General features: G+C 40.3%; 1 protein-coding gene across 1 annotated transcript in view; it reads left to right on the top strand.

Moving 5' to 3' along the window:
- The first annotated feature begins 4,336 nt into the window (after positions 1 to 4,336).
- Positions 4,337 to 18,717, top strand: part of adam12b (ADAM metallopeptidase domain 12b) — an 83,907-nt gene continuing 69,526 nt past the window's right edge. The window contains exon 1 of the mRNA XM_073481891.1: positions 4,337 to 4,703. Within this exon, the coding sequence (XP_073337992.1) occupies positions 4,589 to 4,703 (115 nt within the window). The 5' untranslated portion in view covers positions 4,337 to 4,588. The remainder of the gene's footprint in view (positions 4,704 to 18,717) is intronic.

Below are 18,717 nucleotides of genomic sequence, written 5' to 3'. Positions count from 1 at the left end.
GCCTCCTGTCAGTCAGCCTCCCTCTCTCCGAGGCATCATGTGTCTATATGTCACATTGCTATCTCCCCATAATGTGAACTATGTGCTCCGATGCCCCCTCGACTGGCTTCTGACTGACTCAGGATGCCCTGAGGGTGGCGCTGATATGTCTGGCTAAGAAAGGAGAATGCTGTCTGAGATTACACGGCTAATTGTGTACACTGAAGCATAGCCACATATTGTAAGTGTTTACTCATTAGTCATTTCCCTCGCTCTCATATAATCTGAACATCTAGCCTCATGGACATCTCTTTCCAGGAGTGGCTTTGGGTTCTAGGATTGGGATTATAACATCAATGTAAAAAGTCTACAATATTGGCTGTATGCGGGCATTGAAATTGGGAACGAGTGAACAACATTAGAATAAAACTCTTCAGAGAGAAGATGAAGATACACTAAGACACTGCAGGACTTAAAGGAAACAACTCTATCAAAGTCAGCTCAGACAAACCACTGCAACTTTCCTCTTTTCCTTGCGCTTTGTAGCCTCAGTGGAGATGTGCTGTGAACCGATGCCTGCGCCGAGACATCTGTGACTTTTTTGCCTGCAGCGTACACACACTAAAAAAGATTAGACTAAACCAGACCAGGTAGCCTGCACAAAACACAGATGAGGCCATGGTGATGACAGTTTGTTGTGTATGTGTGTGTATGTGTGAGAGAGTCTGGCCACAGAGATAGGGAGAAAGAAGACACAATTGCAAAATGGGGTTTGACTCACCATTTGATTGCTGAATCATTTTTCAAATACACAATATTCCCACTGAAAATGAATCATGAAGTGCTTTTTATTTAATCTCAACATTACAAACCTCAGTCGTGACACAGGCGCGTTGTGCAGACAAGCGTAGATGCACGCAACGTTATTTCAAACAATGGCTCAAAGTTTTCAAGACGAAACTTTTAGTAAAGGGTTCAACAGGTTAAAAGCTTAACATTTTTCAAATGTCAGCTTGTAATCCCATCAGCGTACACGCATAGATTTCAGTCTACACAACTCATTATTTCAGTTTCACACTACATTTTCCAGCAATTACATCTCGAGCAGTGCCATAGTCAAAGTAGGTAACTGTCTAGGGAAGTGCCCTTTTCAAAGCTTTTTTGTATCTTACTTGGCTGTGTCTCTGAGGCAGCATCCATCACATCTTAGAGGAGTGAGTTTGGAGAGGAGTCCATCATCTTAATCCACTGCGGACACACTTGATCAAAAACAAAAACGACATTTTAGCACACCAGAAAGCAGTTGAGACTGAGCCAAAGGGACATGGGGAACTGAAACAAGTTGACATAAATCAAAGTTCTCATTGAGTGTATCATAGGCCTATGTTTTGCAATTTGTTATATCTACAATTAATGAATGAATGTTTTGATTTGCAGTGATACGCCTCCATCCACAGTGGTTGGAGAAAGATTTGTTATTATGACTGGCCTCCAGTTGATACAATTAATTTACACTAGTCACTATACAGCATGTGTATGTGTAACAACCGAAGAAAAGGAGGAGGAAGAAGAAGAAGAAGAAGAAGAAGACAAATTCATGAATAAGTTGTGCTAAACTGTATCTTCTGGGAAAGGTTGTAATGTTTTGTTCACTCTCTGAGAATGTACGGTCTGATAAAGGCTGACAACAACACCAACATCTTTAATTTGCTAAAATGATTGTGTCTTTTGGGCAAATACAGTATCTCACAATGGCAGAATTGTAACTTTCTACCCAAAATAAATAAATATGTTTTGAGCTGCTGCCCCAGAAAGGAATATTTTGGATGAGATCGTCATATGAATTATGTATAGCCTAGGCCTATGTATGCAAATGTGATTTTGGAAATGTATTACAGCATAATCTATAGTTCTTATGTACGGAAGCCCTAAAGGGCCATGCATTCATACATTTTATTTCCTCCGTTTTCCCGTGATAACGAGTTAATTTCATTTGTTTTCTCGAGATCTCGAGTTATTATCTCGAAATAACAACTGCCGTTTTCCCGAGATAACGATATAATTAATTCGAGATCTTGAGAAAACAAAACGATAGTGTAGTATATTAAATCATTGCAGGAAACATCATTCAGTGTAGCAATGTCAGAGGAGCAGGAGCATATCGATCACCGCGTCACATATCTTTTCATCAAGGCCTGACACAGGCTGAAATAGCATTATGCCTTGCTATTACAGATAATATACACATTAGTGTGCGTAATCTAAAAAGAGGTTAGCAAAGCTTCAGCTATATCAGCGGCACAGTCTAAGTGAGCCTTATGTCGTCGTTAACTACATAGCTGACCAGCTACGAGGTCCCGGGGCGTCTCCATAATCTCAGGCCTATCATATCACAGACATTATCTCGAGATCTCGAATTAATTATATCGTTATCTCGGGAAAACAAAGTTTCGTTATCTCGAGATCTCGAGAAAATTATCCCGTTATCTCGGGAAAACGGCAGTTGTTATTTCGAGATAATAACTCGAGATCTCGAAAAAACAAATGAAATTAACTTGTTATCATGGGAAAACGGAGGAAATAAAATGTACGAATGCATGGCCCTTTAGGGCTGCCGTACTTATGTATGTTTATTGTACAATTGTAGTTTTTTCCCCCCCTTATCTGCTTTTGATAACGACCTGTATTTCTTTTTTGCTGCAAACCCTGTTCATTAGTACGTTCATGCTGTTCATGCTATTTCAGCCTGTGTCAGGCCTTGATGAAAAGATATGTGACGCGGTGATCGATATGCTCCTGCTCCTCTGACATTGCTACACTGAATGATGTTTCCTGCAATGATTTAATATACTACACTATCGTTTTGTTTTCTCAAGATCTCAAATTAATTATATTGTTATCTCGGGAAAACAAATTTATGTTATCTCGAGATCTCGAGAAAATTATCCCGTTATCTCGGGAAAACGGCAGTTGTTATTTCGAGATAATAACTCGAGATCTCGAGAAAACATAAATTTGTTTTCCCGAGATAACAATATAATTAATTTGAGATCTTGAGAAAACAAAACGATAGTGTAGTATATTAAATCATTGCAGGAAACATCATTCAGTGTAGCAATGTCAGAGGAGCAGGAGCATATCGATCACCGCGTCACATATCTTTTCATCAAGGCCTGACACAGGCTGAAATAGCATGAACAGCATGAACGTACTAATGAACAGGGTTTGCAGCAAAAAAGAAATACAGGTCGTTATCAAAAGCAGATAAGGGGGGGAAAAAACTACAATTGTACAATAAACATACATAAGTACGGCAGCCCTAAAGGGCCATGCATTCGTACATTTTATTTCCTCCGTTTTCCCATGATAACAAGTTAATTTCATTTGTTTTTTCGAGATCTCGAGTTATTATCTCGAAATAACAACTGCCGTTTTCCCGAGATAACGGGATAATTTTCTCGAGATCTCGAGATAACGAAACTTTGTTTTCCCGAGATAATGATATAATTAATTCGAGATCTCGAGATAATGTCTGTGATATGATAGGCCTGAGATTATGGAGACGCCCCGGGACCTCGTAGCTGGTCAGTTATCACGGGAAAACGGAGGAAATAAAATGTATGAATGCATGGCTCTTTAGGGCTTCCGTACTTTAGTTGTCACGTTCTTTACTGTTCTTTTAATAAAGTTGTTTGAAAAAATGTAGCTAGCTACATGACTACCAGCTAACGAGCTAACACGAACGAAAGGAAGATGGGGTAACGTTATCTGTTTGTATGACTAAGAAATACCTTTATATTTTTGAAGTAAATAAATGAAAACCGAAAGAACAGAACGTGTTTAGTTTTTCTCTAAATTTGCAGCGTGAACACCAGCTAGTTTATTACTCTTTGCCTGTGGTCCGTGCGATTTACATACTTAACGTTCGTTAGCTGAGTATGCTAACGTTATGCTAGCTGTGGGAGGTCAGCAGATAATTATACATCCTTAATGGTTGTTGGTGTGCATTTGGACTGGGGTTTAGGAAGTGGGTAAATAGGTGAATATGGTAAATGTTTAATCCCAAAATCAGATTTGGTTTCCAGCTAATTGAACTTGCTATAATATGTCCGGGTTTAGGACCCAGCGGAGTCTGACTCGCACATGGCAAAGTGTGGCTGCTCCGGTACGAGAGGAGATGACAAGCCCGCTTCACTACTCTCCAACATCATCCTCTCATTCTGTCTTTTCTACCGCGGCTTGCTCTACCTCTATAACAAGAGCAACCCCTCCACAGGAGACACATTGAGCCAACACATGTGTTTGTACGTTTTTCCCCAGACCGCCGCCCGCCAGACGTCTGGTGTCGGAAGGAAAAGTTTTTGACAGCTTCTGTCTTGAAATGACAGCCTGCCGCATCTCGTTGGACTCTTGGTGGTGAAGCTGTTTTTCCCCTCACCGGCTTTTCCCACTACACCACCGTGAACCGCTTTGACCTGTATATCCACCCTGTCCCCCGTGTCAAGTGTCTGGTCGTGCTGCATTTATAACGCGGTCTGACCGGAGTGGTTTCCCTCCTGCCCCCCTCCCCTCCCCTCCCCCCGGCTTCACCCCACCGAGCCCGGGCATCATGAGAACCTGGAGGCGGCGGAGGAACTTTGCCTTTCTGATCTTCGCTCTCCGCGTCTGGTGCCTGTCCACGGCGGCAGAGAGTGCTGACAGCACGGTTCACAACACACAGGAGGGTGAGCAGGCAACACAAATCACTGTTAAAATGTATAAGTCACTGGCTCATTTTCGTTTACTGCAGATTTCGAGGCACAGTCTTGTGAAGTGAACATGATTTGCGTGATTTCATTCACGTTTCAACAGGACACATGCAGTGTGAGTAGCTCTGTTTATAGTGGGGTTACTTTATTGTATCTTAAAGAAATTCCCATATGTTAAAGGACTAAAAGATGTGCATGATGGGACCATTTTTGACACGTCTCTCCTCACACAGCCCTGTCATTGTCTTGCTGTACGTGTTGGGGAAAGAGTTTGTTTTTTTAGATCCATCTTTCTGCTCAGATGGAACAATAAAGGGAAGTGCAGAAAGATGAGTTCAACATCCAGGAAGATACAGCGTCATCTTTAGGTTGTAAACATAAACTAAACAGGATGTTATTGTTATGCAGCTAAACTTAATCTGCTAAATGAATGAGCCAGTGACAACCGGGAATTGTGTGTGTGTGGAACAGGGCAGGCTCCAGGATGCAAATGGTTTGTGCGTTAGTGTGTGTGCGGCTGTGCATGTAGCACCAAGACGAACAGCAGAGATAAAAAGATTAAAAAAAAAAAAAAACACAACAGGTTTAAGGGAATCTATATTTAGATTAAAATGTGTTGGACTGCTTAACTTTTTTCTGTGGCAGGTTGGCAAATCAGGATCCAGCATGCTCCAATCATGAATAAGACTTAAATAACTCTACCTCAGGTGACTCAAATACATACAATGTACTGCTAAGACAACATTTCATGTCATCATCACAATGAGACAATATGCACAGTGCTCACATGTCAACAGGAGAGAAGATAAAAAGATGTCAACACTATGGTAAGAATAGAAGTTAGGATTATATCCTAATAATAAAAATGCATTTCATCCAAAAAAATTCAAATGCAATGCACACACACATCTCTTCTTCAAAATGCACACACAGCTCATTGTTGCTGATTTTGTGCTACAAACATGCAGCCTGAAGGCGCATCATTAATGGTAACTCACAAATTATAGCAATGCTTCCCTGAAAATTACCCATGTGAGAAATAGAGAGATGCGGTTCAGGAGATGTTTACCGCAAACGTTATCTCAATGTGGGGTCATTAGAACTCTCACTCAGAGGGTTCGCTGATATATGAATGCGGGGAGTAAAAATAGTTTTAAGGGGTAGTGTGAGTATTGAAATAGGGCAGTATGTACCACCTCTTTGATGTCAGCAGTGTATTGACTTCAGCTTCCCTCTGAAATGTTTGTCATGGCCTCCCTCCAGCTCGGCGGGGAGACAGCACTACAATGTCTTTATCATGCTGTAGTCTGTGAGCCAGAATGAGGCTGGGGAGGTTTTCTTCGAGGCACACTCCTCCTCAGTTCTCCTACAACATTGTTTGGATTGGTTCAACTAATTGGAAATAGATAAAGAAATCAACAAAGTGTTTTTCACTTCAGAAGTTCTACTGATTTTTTTTCCCTTTAATGATGGCAGGAGGTGGAAATGAGAGGAGCTGTAGATAGAAAGTGTAGTCCCAGATTTATTCATTTGAATTACTTTTATGGTCCAGCGTGGATGCTAAATCTATAATAAACATGTGCATAAAGGCCTACAAGTGGATTGGCATAACATGTCATTCAAAAATTTTGTAAAAACACAAGTGTAATATTTGCAGTATGGCAACATTTGCTCAAAAACACATGCTCTAAATGTTGGTCTCCCAAGAAAAATGTCAGCATGAGTCATTTCAGCAAATGCCCCAAAATGACATGTATTTATGTTTAAGTGACAAATCCCTCTGGTAGCTTTAAGTATTAGGAAACATGGCATTGGTGTAGAGTCACGAAGTTCACAGAGAAAGGTAGCAGAGGGGACTGGATGGAAAAATGTCAGACCTCAAGCAGAGGAGACTGCTTCCCGTTTCCTGCTGACAGTCATGTTTATTTCTAATTTTTTTTACCAGTGAGGTATTGTTTTTGGTCCAAACCATCTTCCAAAACCTTAACCAAGTCATTTTGGTATGATTTAATTCTTCTTCTTCCTCTCTGATTTTTTAAAATAGTTTTGGAAGGCATTTGGTCCTGCGGTTCGGGGCAGAAAGCATTTGCTGTATCGTTCTCGTTGTTGGGACATGTTGTATAATTTTGGAGTAATACATTAATTAGTGAAATATAAATTTACACATTAGTGGAACAGAATATGAGATAATTGTTAGAAGGGAAATCAAGATGCCTGAGAGTAGAAGGACTCAGGTTGGTTGGTATGTAATTAATCAAAATGGGTTGGCTCAACAGTGGCCTAAATCCGGCACAAATGGTTCCCTGACACGAACCAGATCTGGAAAGAGTGCCCTGCCAGAGTGAGCCAGACTTGGGTGGATGCCATGAGTTGACACTTGCGCAAAGCTAGCCCTGAGTGATGCTAACCGAGACCCGTTCTCAGCCAAAAACCATCCAGTCTTCAACCCCATAAACTCTGCCAAATCTGGCAGCCATATTTGGACCAGAGCTGACTGACATTTAGTCTTCCAGTGCCAGAGCACTTCTCAGTGCATCAACACTCAGCTGCAATTGGCAGCCTGGATTGCTTTCAAACACTGAGTTGTGTTTGCAATTTTTGAATTTAGTGATGAATTTGAATTTCAGATAGTAAGGACTTTCTCTGGTGGGATTTTGAACATGTCATGTGTATATCGGCCTTGAAGCCAGCAATAGTGCCCTACTCAGTAAGGAAAATCCAACAAGTGGAAGCACTGTAAAAGTCAACAGGTAGATTTTAATGAGGAAATCCAAATAAAATCCACACCATAGACTATTAAATAAGAAGCACAGAGTCAATTAGAGAGTACCAAAGAGAAAAAATAGGATTCTATGTCATTGTCGTTGCATTCAAATGTGTTTGAAAATAGTTGCTGTATCATATTGTCCATCTTGCATTGCCTAAAATTTTGAAGCCAGGATGGATAGGATTTTCATCAAAACCTATATAAACAACATTGTGCAGATAGGTCTGGCTATGCAAGAGTATAGCTATTAGCATAAGAATACGTGCTCCGCTGTAGTCAGCTCATTTCAGTTTGTGATTTGCTGAGAGACAGTCATACAAACTCAATCACCCGAAGGTGGGAAAATCTCTGTTCCACAGGAGGTTAGTTTTACCCCTTATACTCTCATACAAAAGTTATCCCTCTCAATCATCACCTTTGACCTTCTCGGAGCCTGGGGCAGTGTCTGTATCTGCAGGGACCTTCTGGGCAGGAGAGACTAAGTTTGAGTTTTGGCTTTACAAACCGCACCCAACAAATCCTACTCATTCTTGCCTTTATAACATCAGAAAGAATACTTGAAATGATCAAAATGTTGACTGATTGCTCCTTGAGTGATTCTCAGAATAGCAACACATTTCTCATCGAAAGCTGAATTAAAACGAACCGCTGATGTATAAATGTCAGGGTGATTAAATTTTGCAAAAACTTCATAAAAGAATTTACAAAGTTCAAATAAGGTGATGAGTAGTTGAATTGGCAGGCTACTCATTAGTTTTCAAAAACGCTAAAAGCAAAACTAAAAGAAGTCTCATAAGGGCAAAAATCAAGCAGGCTTGTGTTTACAAATCTTTGATGAATCGCTCTCTCTGTTTCTGTCTGTCTTTGTCTCTCCTCTGCATATCAACTGGTTTTCCGAGGTCTGATCTTTTTTTTTTCTCTAGGCAGAGGAAACTCAATAAATAATTAGAGACAGAACCAAATGACCTGGATTAGATTTGAGGATATCTGGTCAAACCGCGGCATCAGACAGAATTAATTAGGAAGATTAGAACTGTCTGTGTTGTCTAAACAAAGTGTCGTAGAGGAGAATAAAACCTGCCCTGAGTGCCCTGATACGCATCGAAATTCACACACACTCCCTTCGCTCTCAGGTGCATATCTCACTTTTCAGTACAGTTTCCTGCGATGTAACCCACACCCATCTTTCAGTCTGTGGTAGAGCTGATGTATGGCTGCCATCCGGATTAGAACAACCACTTTCTGCAGAAGCCATTTAAGAAATAACCTCACCCTGGTCTGTCTGTCAAACCCTTAGGGTGACTGTCGCTTGACATTTTGAGGGCAGGCTGGCATTGATTTGTTGGCCACGAGGGAACGAGAGACACAGTTAGAAATGTCTCCCTCTGTTAAGCATCATTGGTCATTATAGCCATCGGTGTGATTTAGCTTCTCCCTACTCACCACGTGCAGCTCTGCCCGAGGATGACAGGATCACAGATATAATAGATAAGCTGTTATTATGAGATGGCAACATACCATACTACACACATGTGCAGCTCAGAGAGGCTTACTGCTGTGTGTTAATCTGTGAAACTAACATGCATGCATAGAATAATGCTCTGAGCAATCCCAGATGTCACGACTAAGAAAAGGACGATGAGAGAAAGGAAAAAGATGTGAGAGGTCTATCGTGAAACTGTGAGAAATCCGGGTGTTCGACCACCACAGAGCTGCAGACCACCACCAGGCAGAAAGCAATCAGTCATAGGTGATAAGGATGAGGGTGGTTGCATTTCCCCCCTCAATCTGCATCAGCCTTCAGATAACCAAAAGAGACACAGAGACAGGTGCGAAGGCAGTCACCTACCTTTCTCTCCATTTACTGTGGTGATTGAATGTGTCATACTTCCTGGAAAGCTCTGATATTTTTGTAGGATAGACAATTTTCTCTGAAATGTTGTTGAGTGAAGAGAGGAAGGAAGGAATAATGAATAGAAGTGAAGCGGGATGGAAACACAGAGTGACAGCTCTTACAACATACATCTGTGAACAGCAAGCTTTTAATATTTATGCTAGAATGCAGAATGAAGGCAGATATTTGATTTCCGAGGGGTGCACACATGCAAACACCAGCTCTCATATTTAAAATGAATGAGAGTCTAGAGGTGTAGCAGAGGAAATGGGGAATATTTCGGCGTACACTAAAGAGCCAGTGAACATATGAATTCTTTAGAACAGTGGTTGCTTGTTTATTTACTTATTTTTTTGACAGAGCTTCCTTCTCAAGATATATTAGGTTTCAATTAAATGAGAGAAAAGACAGAACAAGACAGCGGATGCACCAGTATAAATTGTTGAACCACCAGGTCAACCCACATCAATAATATCAACAACAGAAAGGTCATCACACCTCTGTGTCAGCGTTTTCACTCCGAGACATTCTTGTTTGAAATCCAGTCATGCACTTAAAACCATCAGCCTTCACATTGTGGATGAGAATGGACAGAATTAAAGCTGCTGAAAGATTATTATATGGAGTAAACACCCTTGTAAAGAAAGACGTTTAAGGCAGTTCTTGATTGTGCTTTGCCTACAGAAATTTGGGGGCTCTTGGTCTTTTTTATTTGTGTGTGTGCGTGTGTGTGTGTGTGTGTTTATATGCCTGTTAAAAGAGCAACGTGGTTTACTGACCGACTGACCAATCCTGAGGACTGGCTGACACTGCCACCCATAGAGCCATGCCACTAGTGTGGCTGAAAATCCATATTTTTTGGTACCCCATCTCCCCTACATGTGGCTGCTAGGTGACCCAGCATGTGTGATAAGTTTCTGTTAATCCCCAAATCCTCCCGGCTGAAATCCCCAGAGCTGAGACATAATGCCCAAATCTGTGCAAGACAAGATGGGAATTGGCTTTTCCACTGTTGCTCTCACAGAATGGGAATGGGACACACAAGCAAATCTCACTAACCCACACTGAGAGTCTCCTATTACCATTATTTCACTGTGAGCTGCTGACCTCGCAGCTTATTCTATCGGGCCAATAACGGGCTGTTCTGTTTGGAAAGGATCGGGGGGTCCCACATCCAGGATTAACACCTTCTCAGCTTCAGCGCTAATTACTCCAGTATGTCATCACTGGGGAAAGTGAGAGATGAGGGAGTTGATAGAGGGTAGGGCTGTTGAAATGAGGCAATGAGGAAACACTCAAATTCTCAACTCCTGCGAAAAGCTTTGGGAGTCTTTGTTTCTCTGTGTGCCTCTTGGTCCCTTTTCTCTGTGTCTCTCTGTCTGGTCTCTGTCAATTAAAGGCACAAAATGTTGTTCGATTTGGCAGTCAAATTGTAAACCCATTTTGTGCAGCCGATGCTGGTGATAGGGGAGCCAGACTGCATGGATGGAAAAATACAGTAGACAGTAGAGGATTAACTCTTCTATAATAACATAATTCCTCTATTTGATCAAGATAGCTTCTTTTAGCCACATTAGCAGTGTGGCCCGACCCTGTCGATTTGACATTTTGGTAGTCAGGTTGTCGGTTCACCACTTGAAATGTTATCTGATACTTTGATTTCGGACTCAATAGTTGCAAAGCCAAAGACATTCCCATCAGCCTCTGCTATACTTATGTTTAGTGCTAATCAATAAATGTTAGCATGCCATTATGGTAAGCTAAGATGATAACCATGGTAAACATAAACACTGTGTGCACCAAATCCATACTACATCTTGACTGTTTAGTATGTATTAGGTACACACTAGAAAATTGACCAAATAAAGTGTCCTCAAAGTGGACAGGATGTACTAAATGCAGTTGATTTTTTTAGCTTGCTTTTGATCATGTTAAGGAAATGGAAGAACTGTTCACAGCTGGGAAAAAAAAAAGTTATAGATGATGTTGAAATAGCTCCAAAGAAAATCATTGGAAACATAGGTATTAAAGCTTTTTGATGTCCATTCGTGAAGTTTAATTAGCAGTAACATATCAAAGTAGCAGTTTGATTGACAACTGACATCACACATACTGTGTAATGTCTTGTTAGTCAAACAATGTGACATATTTTGATATTTTTTTATTCTTTTTCTATCGATAAAACAGCATACTGTGCTGACTTAATATCAGCATTGTTTGACATAAGCTTTTAGCAAGGTTGTGCAACCTACGTTTTGTTTAGAGACTGTTTCCATTTTCGGCACAGCCAAATTGCACTTGTGTTTGTGTGCTTGTGTGAAAATGTTTTTGTAATAAACATAGCTCCCAACTATCCACTTGAGTCTCACTTGTTCCGTCCACCCAGAAAAATGCAGGTATACATGGACAATGGCAGACATAATTTCATAATTTTGCCCCTCTAAAGTCATCTCTAAATAAATCTAAAAACAGGGCTTTCAGAGTATGTCTTTGAATATTACAAGTGCCTGGAAATTATACTGGCCTCTGGCCAATGTCTTGTTGAATATACTGTTATTTCCATCTTATTTCTGAAGAACACAAACTAACAGCGTAAGCTAGCCAGTTCATTATGCCGCTCAAGATGAAACGCAGTGATGAAAAATGCATTTGTTCATTTAGCCTCAACACAGAAGAGAAGCCCATACATATGTTTCACTGGATGATATATTGAGTCTTTTTAGTTGCTTCTAGCATCAAACGTCAATTCATTGCAGCAAAGTAGCTCGCACTTCCTTTTTTTAAACAACGCTGTCTTCTTTTCTATGTCCTATTAGTCTTGGAGTTATTATATTGAAGATGAGCTGTGTCAGCAGCAGGGTTTTTTTTTTTTACTGTTTATACAAAAGGATTGTTCAGAAGCCTTTTAACAGGAGGAATTGTAAAATGCTCTCTTTGATGTGCTGTAAGGAAGAGTGTTTGTTATGAAAGGAAACAAGGATTTATTTTAATGCTGAGTTTCACACTGTGACAAGACTTACTGTAACAACCTGTAAAATGGTCGACACCCCTTAAGATTATGTTGATCGCCTTATTCTTTGAGTGACTTCCTGCTAATTAAATAAATGTCAGCACAACCTCACAGGTATCAAGGGTTAATTGCTGCAGCAGTAGTGGGATACCATTTTTACTTCCAGGAACGACTGTATTGAGATAGTCATGAGCAGAAATGTGTTCTTATTCGGCCTCATTCGTCATTCTCTTTGTTAACAGCGCTTTATTTCCGAGGGCACATTGTAGGTGTAGCATCCGTTGCTGTATTTAGGTCAGTGGTATTTTCATACGGAATCAGTAATTGGATGTATACAGAAAGCTCCACTAATGTATTTGTAGAGCTCCTTTGTTCCACTTTGACCTAAAAGATGAAAACATTTTACTATCTTTAATCCTCGGATTTCTTGTGAAAGAGGATGTAGAACTTGTCTGATGCAGAAGTAAGAAAACACCAAAGAGATCATCCCTGGATCAGAGCACTAAGAACCACTCTTCTACTTCCTTTACTCCTGATATTACCCTGTCACAGATTCGTGTCATATCTGCAACCTCTGTGATGTGTGTGTAATGTGCTGTTTGGATTTACAGATATTGTTATTGGTGTAGTGTATCTACTAATGGCTAATAACCTTTACAACAGGCTAAGGCTGTCCCAAATACAATTTTTGGGGCTTCAAAACTTCAGTGAAAATTGTACTGTGAGTATAATCACGTCGGTTGTCATGGCAGTGTTAAAAGCTTTGAAGCAACTAGTAATTGCTGTTAATTTTGAATCTTGAATCCAGTCAAGAATTTCCTTAGTAATAGTAATAAATGTCAAAGCTTTGAATTCTCTAAAAGGAATAGTTGAACACTTATTTAAATAGTAAATGACAGGATTTGCACGGCACTTTACAATTTGCCTCTCATTCACCCATTTTCACTCACACACCGATGTCAGCCAGCTACCTTGCAAACTAAGTGCTAGCCTGACCATAGCAAACAAAATGGGGTTCAGTGTCGTAAAGACATTGAACACTTTATGGACAGGAGAAGCTGGGAATCATACCACCAACCCATAAGTAGACCACCTTCCCTACTGAGCGACATCACCTTCAGCTTATTTGTGTTCTTGCCGAGATTTATATTTGACCATTAATGACGCTCTCATATCCTATCTGGTATTTTCCCAGTAATGAGACAGGAAGTCTCGCCCATGTACTATGTGTTAATAACAACAGCATCTAAGTTAATTTACTTCAGGAGGAGGTGGGACTATTAAGGCACTGCGGCTGTGTGTGTCAACTGTTGGTGAGAAGAGCAACAAACACAACTAGTACTGGATTATCGACACAGCAAACAAAAAACTAGCATTTCAAATATTCAGTATTGATAATTGTTTATATTTCAATACAGTTATTGTTCTGATTTAACAAATTAGATATGATGTGTTAAATAGTGAGCTTTTAAGGTGTCAGTAGATGGATTTTTTTATATACTGTAATGTTAAAAATAAATAGCCCTACAGTAAATAATACTTCAGTGACGCTTATAATGTGTAATGTTCTTTTTTTGTTGATTTGCATAATTGATATTTGAATCAACAGAAATTTTATTATAAGCTTCACACCTTTTATTTCAAGGTGCTCCTATTTTTTTTCATGCATATTTAATGTATTTTGAACATGTCAGTAAATTAAAAAAGCATTGAACATTGAGCAAAAATTGAACAAACCTGTCCAACTTGATAATAAGACCTGTCTGACATCCATGCAGTGGTTTCAGCTTGGCTCAATATGTTGCCGTTTTATGATCAATATGCATGATCAATACGGTAGGCACTCCCAGAAGATTGGAAGGTTAGAGCCAGGTTTCCATCGAATCCAATTGTAACAGTTGAGCTCACCTCTGCTGTGTGGTGCCTGTCAGCGTTTTGGCACAAGAGCCTTTTTTAAATGACACTGGTCCTTGTGTGTAATTGTGAAACCTTTATCTTCCTTTTCTTCACTGAAAGAGGCTCCCCCAGTAACTCACTGCTGTGCAGATATTGAACATTACATCTTCACCATTATCAAATCCATAATCAGAGTTCTTATCCTCTGATCCGCTGTTATTAAGGGCCTGCTCTCCGTGTTGAGAAATAACTGAAAAGTCATGTCTCCAGGGCCTGTTATGTTTCCCCACTTTTGTACTTGACCTCGGTTGAAAGCTGTTGAGACAAGACCCTTGGGTGGTTAAGAGCAACTCAGACAGAGATTGTCTGGCGGTTTGCAACATAACATATCTGATTTTGACAAAAAAGAAATGTAGTATTTCACAATTTTGTTGTAGGGTTTAGGAATCGACACTACTAAACCTTGACCATTTCTCCTCTTATCTCCTCTCTAAGACAAATGTCATATTCAAACCACACTGAGGGCATTAATGAGAATAATGATTGGTTGCACTGTCACTAATGTCCACATTAGATTGTCTTCTACTAACTGTGATTATGACTTCTGCGGTAGACACAGACAAATGAAGACATTCAAGACATTATGAAGACAAAATGTCTCAAACAGACAGGCCCAGTTGCCTCATTTTGGCAGTTATGAAATGATTGCCTTATGATTGAAAACTGTCTGATATCCATGTCTTTGTCTTGTTTTGTCTTGCCCGTGCAAGCTATACTAGCATCCACGGATTTATTCCTCCTGCATACGAATCATCATACCGTCTCTCCGGGAGAGTGTTACCATTGTTCTACCGGTGAACTTAATCGCTGTTCTACAGACTTGACAAACGACCAGACATTTGTCCAGTTTTCCTTCTTTCTTTTAAAATCCAAATGTCTTCCAAACTTTAGACTTTATGGTGGACTGTGAACCATGTCAGCGTTATTGGACATGTTCTTTTTGTTTATCCCTCGAGAGCATGGATCCAATAGCAACAGAGGCGCCAATGTAACTCTCGTAAAAAAGTAACTTTAACCTTAAATGAGATTTGAAGATGCTGCTCAGGATTAGCAGCTAAACAAAGCCTCAGTCAACCAATTATTAACTTTAAAATCAGGCCATCGATCGATTCATAGTACATTTATATCGATGCAGGGCCCACACATCAAGGTATTCGCATCTCTAATGTTAAAAACTGATCTCTGATTCATATCGGGGAATCCTAATAATTGCTGTTTCCGAGGTCAAACGTGAATGTTTAAGCTCAATTAAAGCGTGGTAATGTTTTTATTCTCATGCTAAAAAATCTAAACCTTCAGGGGTCTTTATTTTCTGTGAAATACACACAGTAGGTTGTACATAGTTTGTATGCAACTATGCAACTAATCAGCAGCTGGTCTCTCAGGTCACACTGTGATGTTTTCACTCTCTCTTGCACTCCCTCAACACCCCGCCTATGGATTACGACATGTCCTTCATTCTCCTGTTTTGACCTTCCTCACACAGTTTATTGTGTTGTTCATCTCAGAGGGACTCCACGTAACATTGCTGATTGAGCAGACACAGTATTAATTGTGAATGAAGAGCAGTATGTTCTGTTTCTACTGTAGACTTGAGGGAACACACATAATGCTGCAAATATGCATTATGCTCTGTATTATTTATGCATGTATGGCTGCCTTGCTTATTTCACCCCCACAATTTATGCAGCCTTCACCTCAAAAAGGCGAATAAATGAATGTACAAATAAATGTGAAAGTCCTCAGGAATCGTCTCTGATGCAGCAGGTGACATGCTTTGTGTACGTAATGAGTTTGATTTTTGTCCTGAGTCCAGCAGCGCCCTCTGTTTGACTGAAGTAATTTTGGCTCATTTTGTCTGTTTATATTGTTGGCTTTGTCACTTCCCCATTGAGTAAAGTGGACATCAACTCCTGTTTGAATTCGCATTACCTACCATTTAATTAGTAATACAGTCACGCTCAGGATGGAAAGCTAAAACGGCAGAAATCCTTAGATCATCAAAATCGAGTCAGCAGTGAAAGAGATCGGGTTTTTTGGCTATTTAAAGAAAGAGTGGGGGGAAAGATGTTTTTGGCTGCCCAACAGACTTGTGTTTTTTAGATATATGACCCGCAGCTGATTTTCCCCCGTGTCCAATATGGGGATACAACTGGGGTTGGCTTAGCAATCAAGCTACTCTCCAGAAAACATATGGGATTAACCCAGTTTTAGTTTGAATCTCAAAGGTTCCCAAAGAGGATAAAGCCCATGAGAATGATCATGAATGTCACATTTCTTTGCTGTTTTTAGGGAGCAATGACGGATGTTGCAATACAAACTTCTCATCCTCGTCCAGCTTGTACTGAGGCCTGGTGTACATAAAAGCCTGAACAAACTTGCACACAAGTTATTCGCACATTAACAGGGGCAGTACGGTTCAAACAATGTGTATTTCAGACCGTTAGCGTTTGAGGGACACAAATTGGAGGGGGCTACAACAACATTTTTTGTGATGTTCAGAAACCCCCAATCTTAACGAGCTTGCCCACTTCATGCTTCAAGTGTGCAAAAGTGAGAAATAAGGAATAAGAAATTGTTTTTATTCTTCACACAACTACTTTCATCACATCAACTGTTTGAACAAGCAAGAGTAAAACCATGAATGCCTTTGAGAAAAGATTTCCAAAATTGTGCAATATATTGTGTACCGCCCCACCCTCTCTTTTCGAGTGTGACCGTTTGGAACAACTATAAACACTTTCACCCTCAGATGAGGTCTGATGACATATTGTACAAGCTAGTTTGTTTCAAGCAGAAGAGATCTTAATGAATTTGGAGGGACACCAGGAGAAGTATTGAAGTCTTTTATTAACAAGATGTCTGCTTGACTTTCCTTTTTATTGCTCCTCTTTAATGGCACTCTAGCCACAGCCCGTGGTCTCAGTCTTGCTGCTCTGTCTGACTAACGTGGTTTTCATGTACCGCTAAAACCAACAAAGTACCATCGGCACATGTTCAAATACCCCATTAAATATAGGAGGTCCACTTCATGGTATAATAATGAGCTCCATGTTAGCTTATTACGCACTGTGGGTAAATGGAGAGTCTGGGCCACAGTGAGAGCACAGGGCAACCGCCGTCAAAGGCTGTTTGAAGTTGTAAAAAATACAGTTGCTGCAGTGAAGGAGTCATCGGTGAATTTCGCCCTAAAAAAAAAAAAAGAACTATCAGACTCACTTGAAAATGAAGACATTTCCAGCTGGGAGGAGAGAAGGAAGAAGAGTAAACAAAGTATGTCAGACTGCAGTATCGCTGCTCAGTGTTCTACTGAACTCTTGTTGTACCCTGCATGACGCTAGACATACAGACAAACAAATGCTTTACGTGCGTATCTCAAGGGATTGGGGAACGGGCCTCAGACGTACAGTAAATAGAGACACAGCACGCTCTCTCGGCTCTCTCTGTCTTCCTTTGGTGATAGCAGGAGTGTGAAACCTCAAACAACCTCTGTACTCCATCTCCACAGCTCCTCTCTGGGTTTGTAACATTTATTGGGCTTCATAGGAAGCCTGCTGGGCCTGCTACAAGACAGACATGCTCAGTAGGGCCATGGGAGCATCAGAGACAGCCTCAGTTGTCTGTGGGAGAAAAGGGAGGAGAGCTGAGAGAGCAGAGGGAATTGTGACTGTGATTCCCACATTCTGCTTGAAGCCACTGATCCGGTTTATCATATTTCCTCCTATGCTATATATATATACAGTATGCATCCCATTCAATTTGCCTCCCCAATGACCAGTCTTCCAAGTGCTCATTAGCATAATTGGCTTCTAACTTTGCTAATTTTACTTCAGTCAGGGTTTAAAAGGGGAGTAAAGTGATATGTTTAAGAGAGGAAGTGAAAATTAGGAGGAAACAGAGAACAGCACCATTTTTTCACCTCCTATATGAAGTTAAAGAGGAAAAGATAGAAACAGAAATAAGAAGTGAAAAAAGACAATTTCATCCTGCCAGTTGTTTTTTTCATAAACTCCATTCGGTTATGGAGATATTGTAAAGGCTGAGTTCCTCATAAACTGTGTGGGGACATCTATTATTGATGCTCTGTCTGTGGCTGTGGTCCTCTTGCAGTGGCCCTTTGGGGGACAGCACATCCCCTCGTAGGATTCCCTGCCTTTGTTCCAGCCTTTTTTCCTGTCTGAATCATTTTTGGTGTGCCTGAATTATTGAGGAAATTACAAAACTGGGTTGATCCACATCCCTGACCCCTTTGCCTGCATGCCAGTTTCACAAAATGTACTTTTTAAGCATCTGTGATGTTTTATATTTGATGTTAATTGTAATTATCATTGTTTATTCTGTCCTGATGATCTTTTTTTTTTAC

The sequence above is a fragment of the Pagrus major genome, chromosome 15, assembly GCF_040436345.1.
Source record: "Pagrus major chromosome 15, Pma_NU_1.0".
NCBI lineage: Eukaryota > Metazoa > Chordata > Actinopteri > Spariformes > Sparidae > Pagrus > Pagrus major.
The sequence above is the reverse complement of the archived record's forward strand: the minus strand, read 5'-3'. Positions and strand labels throughout refer to the sequence as shown.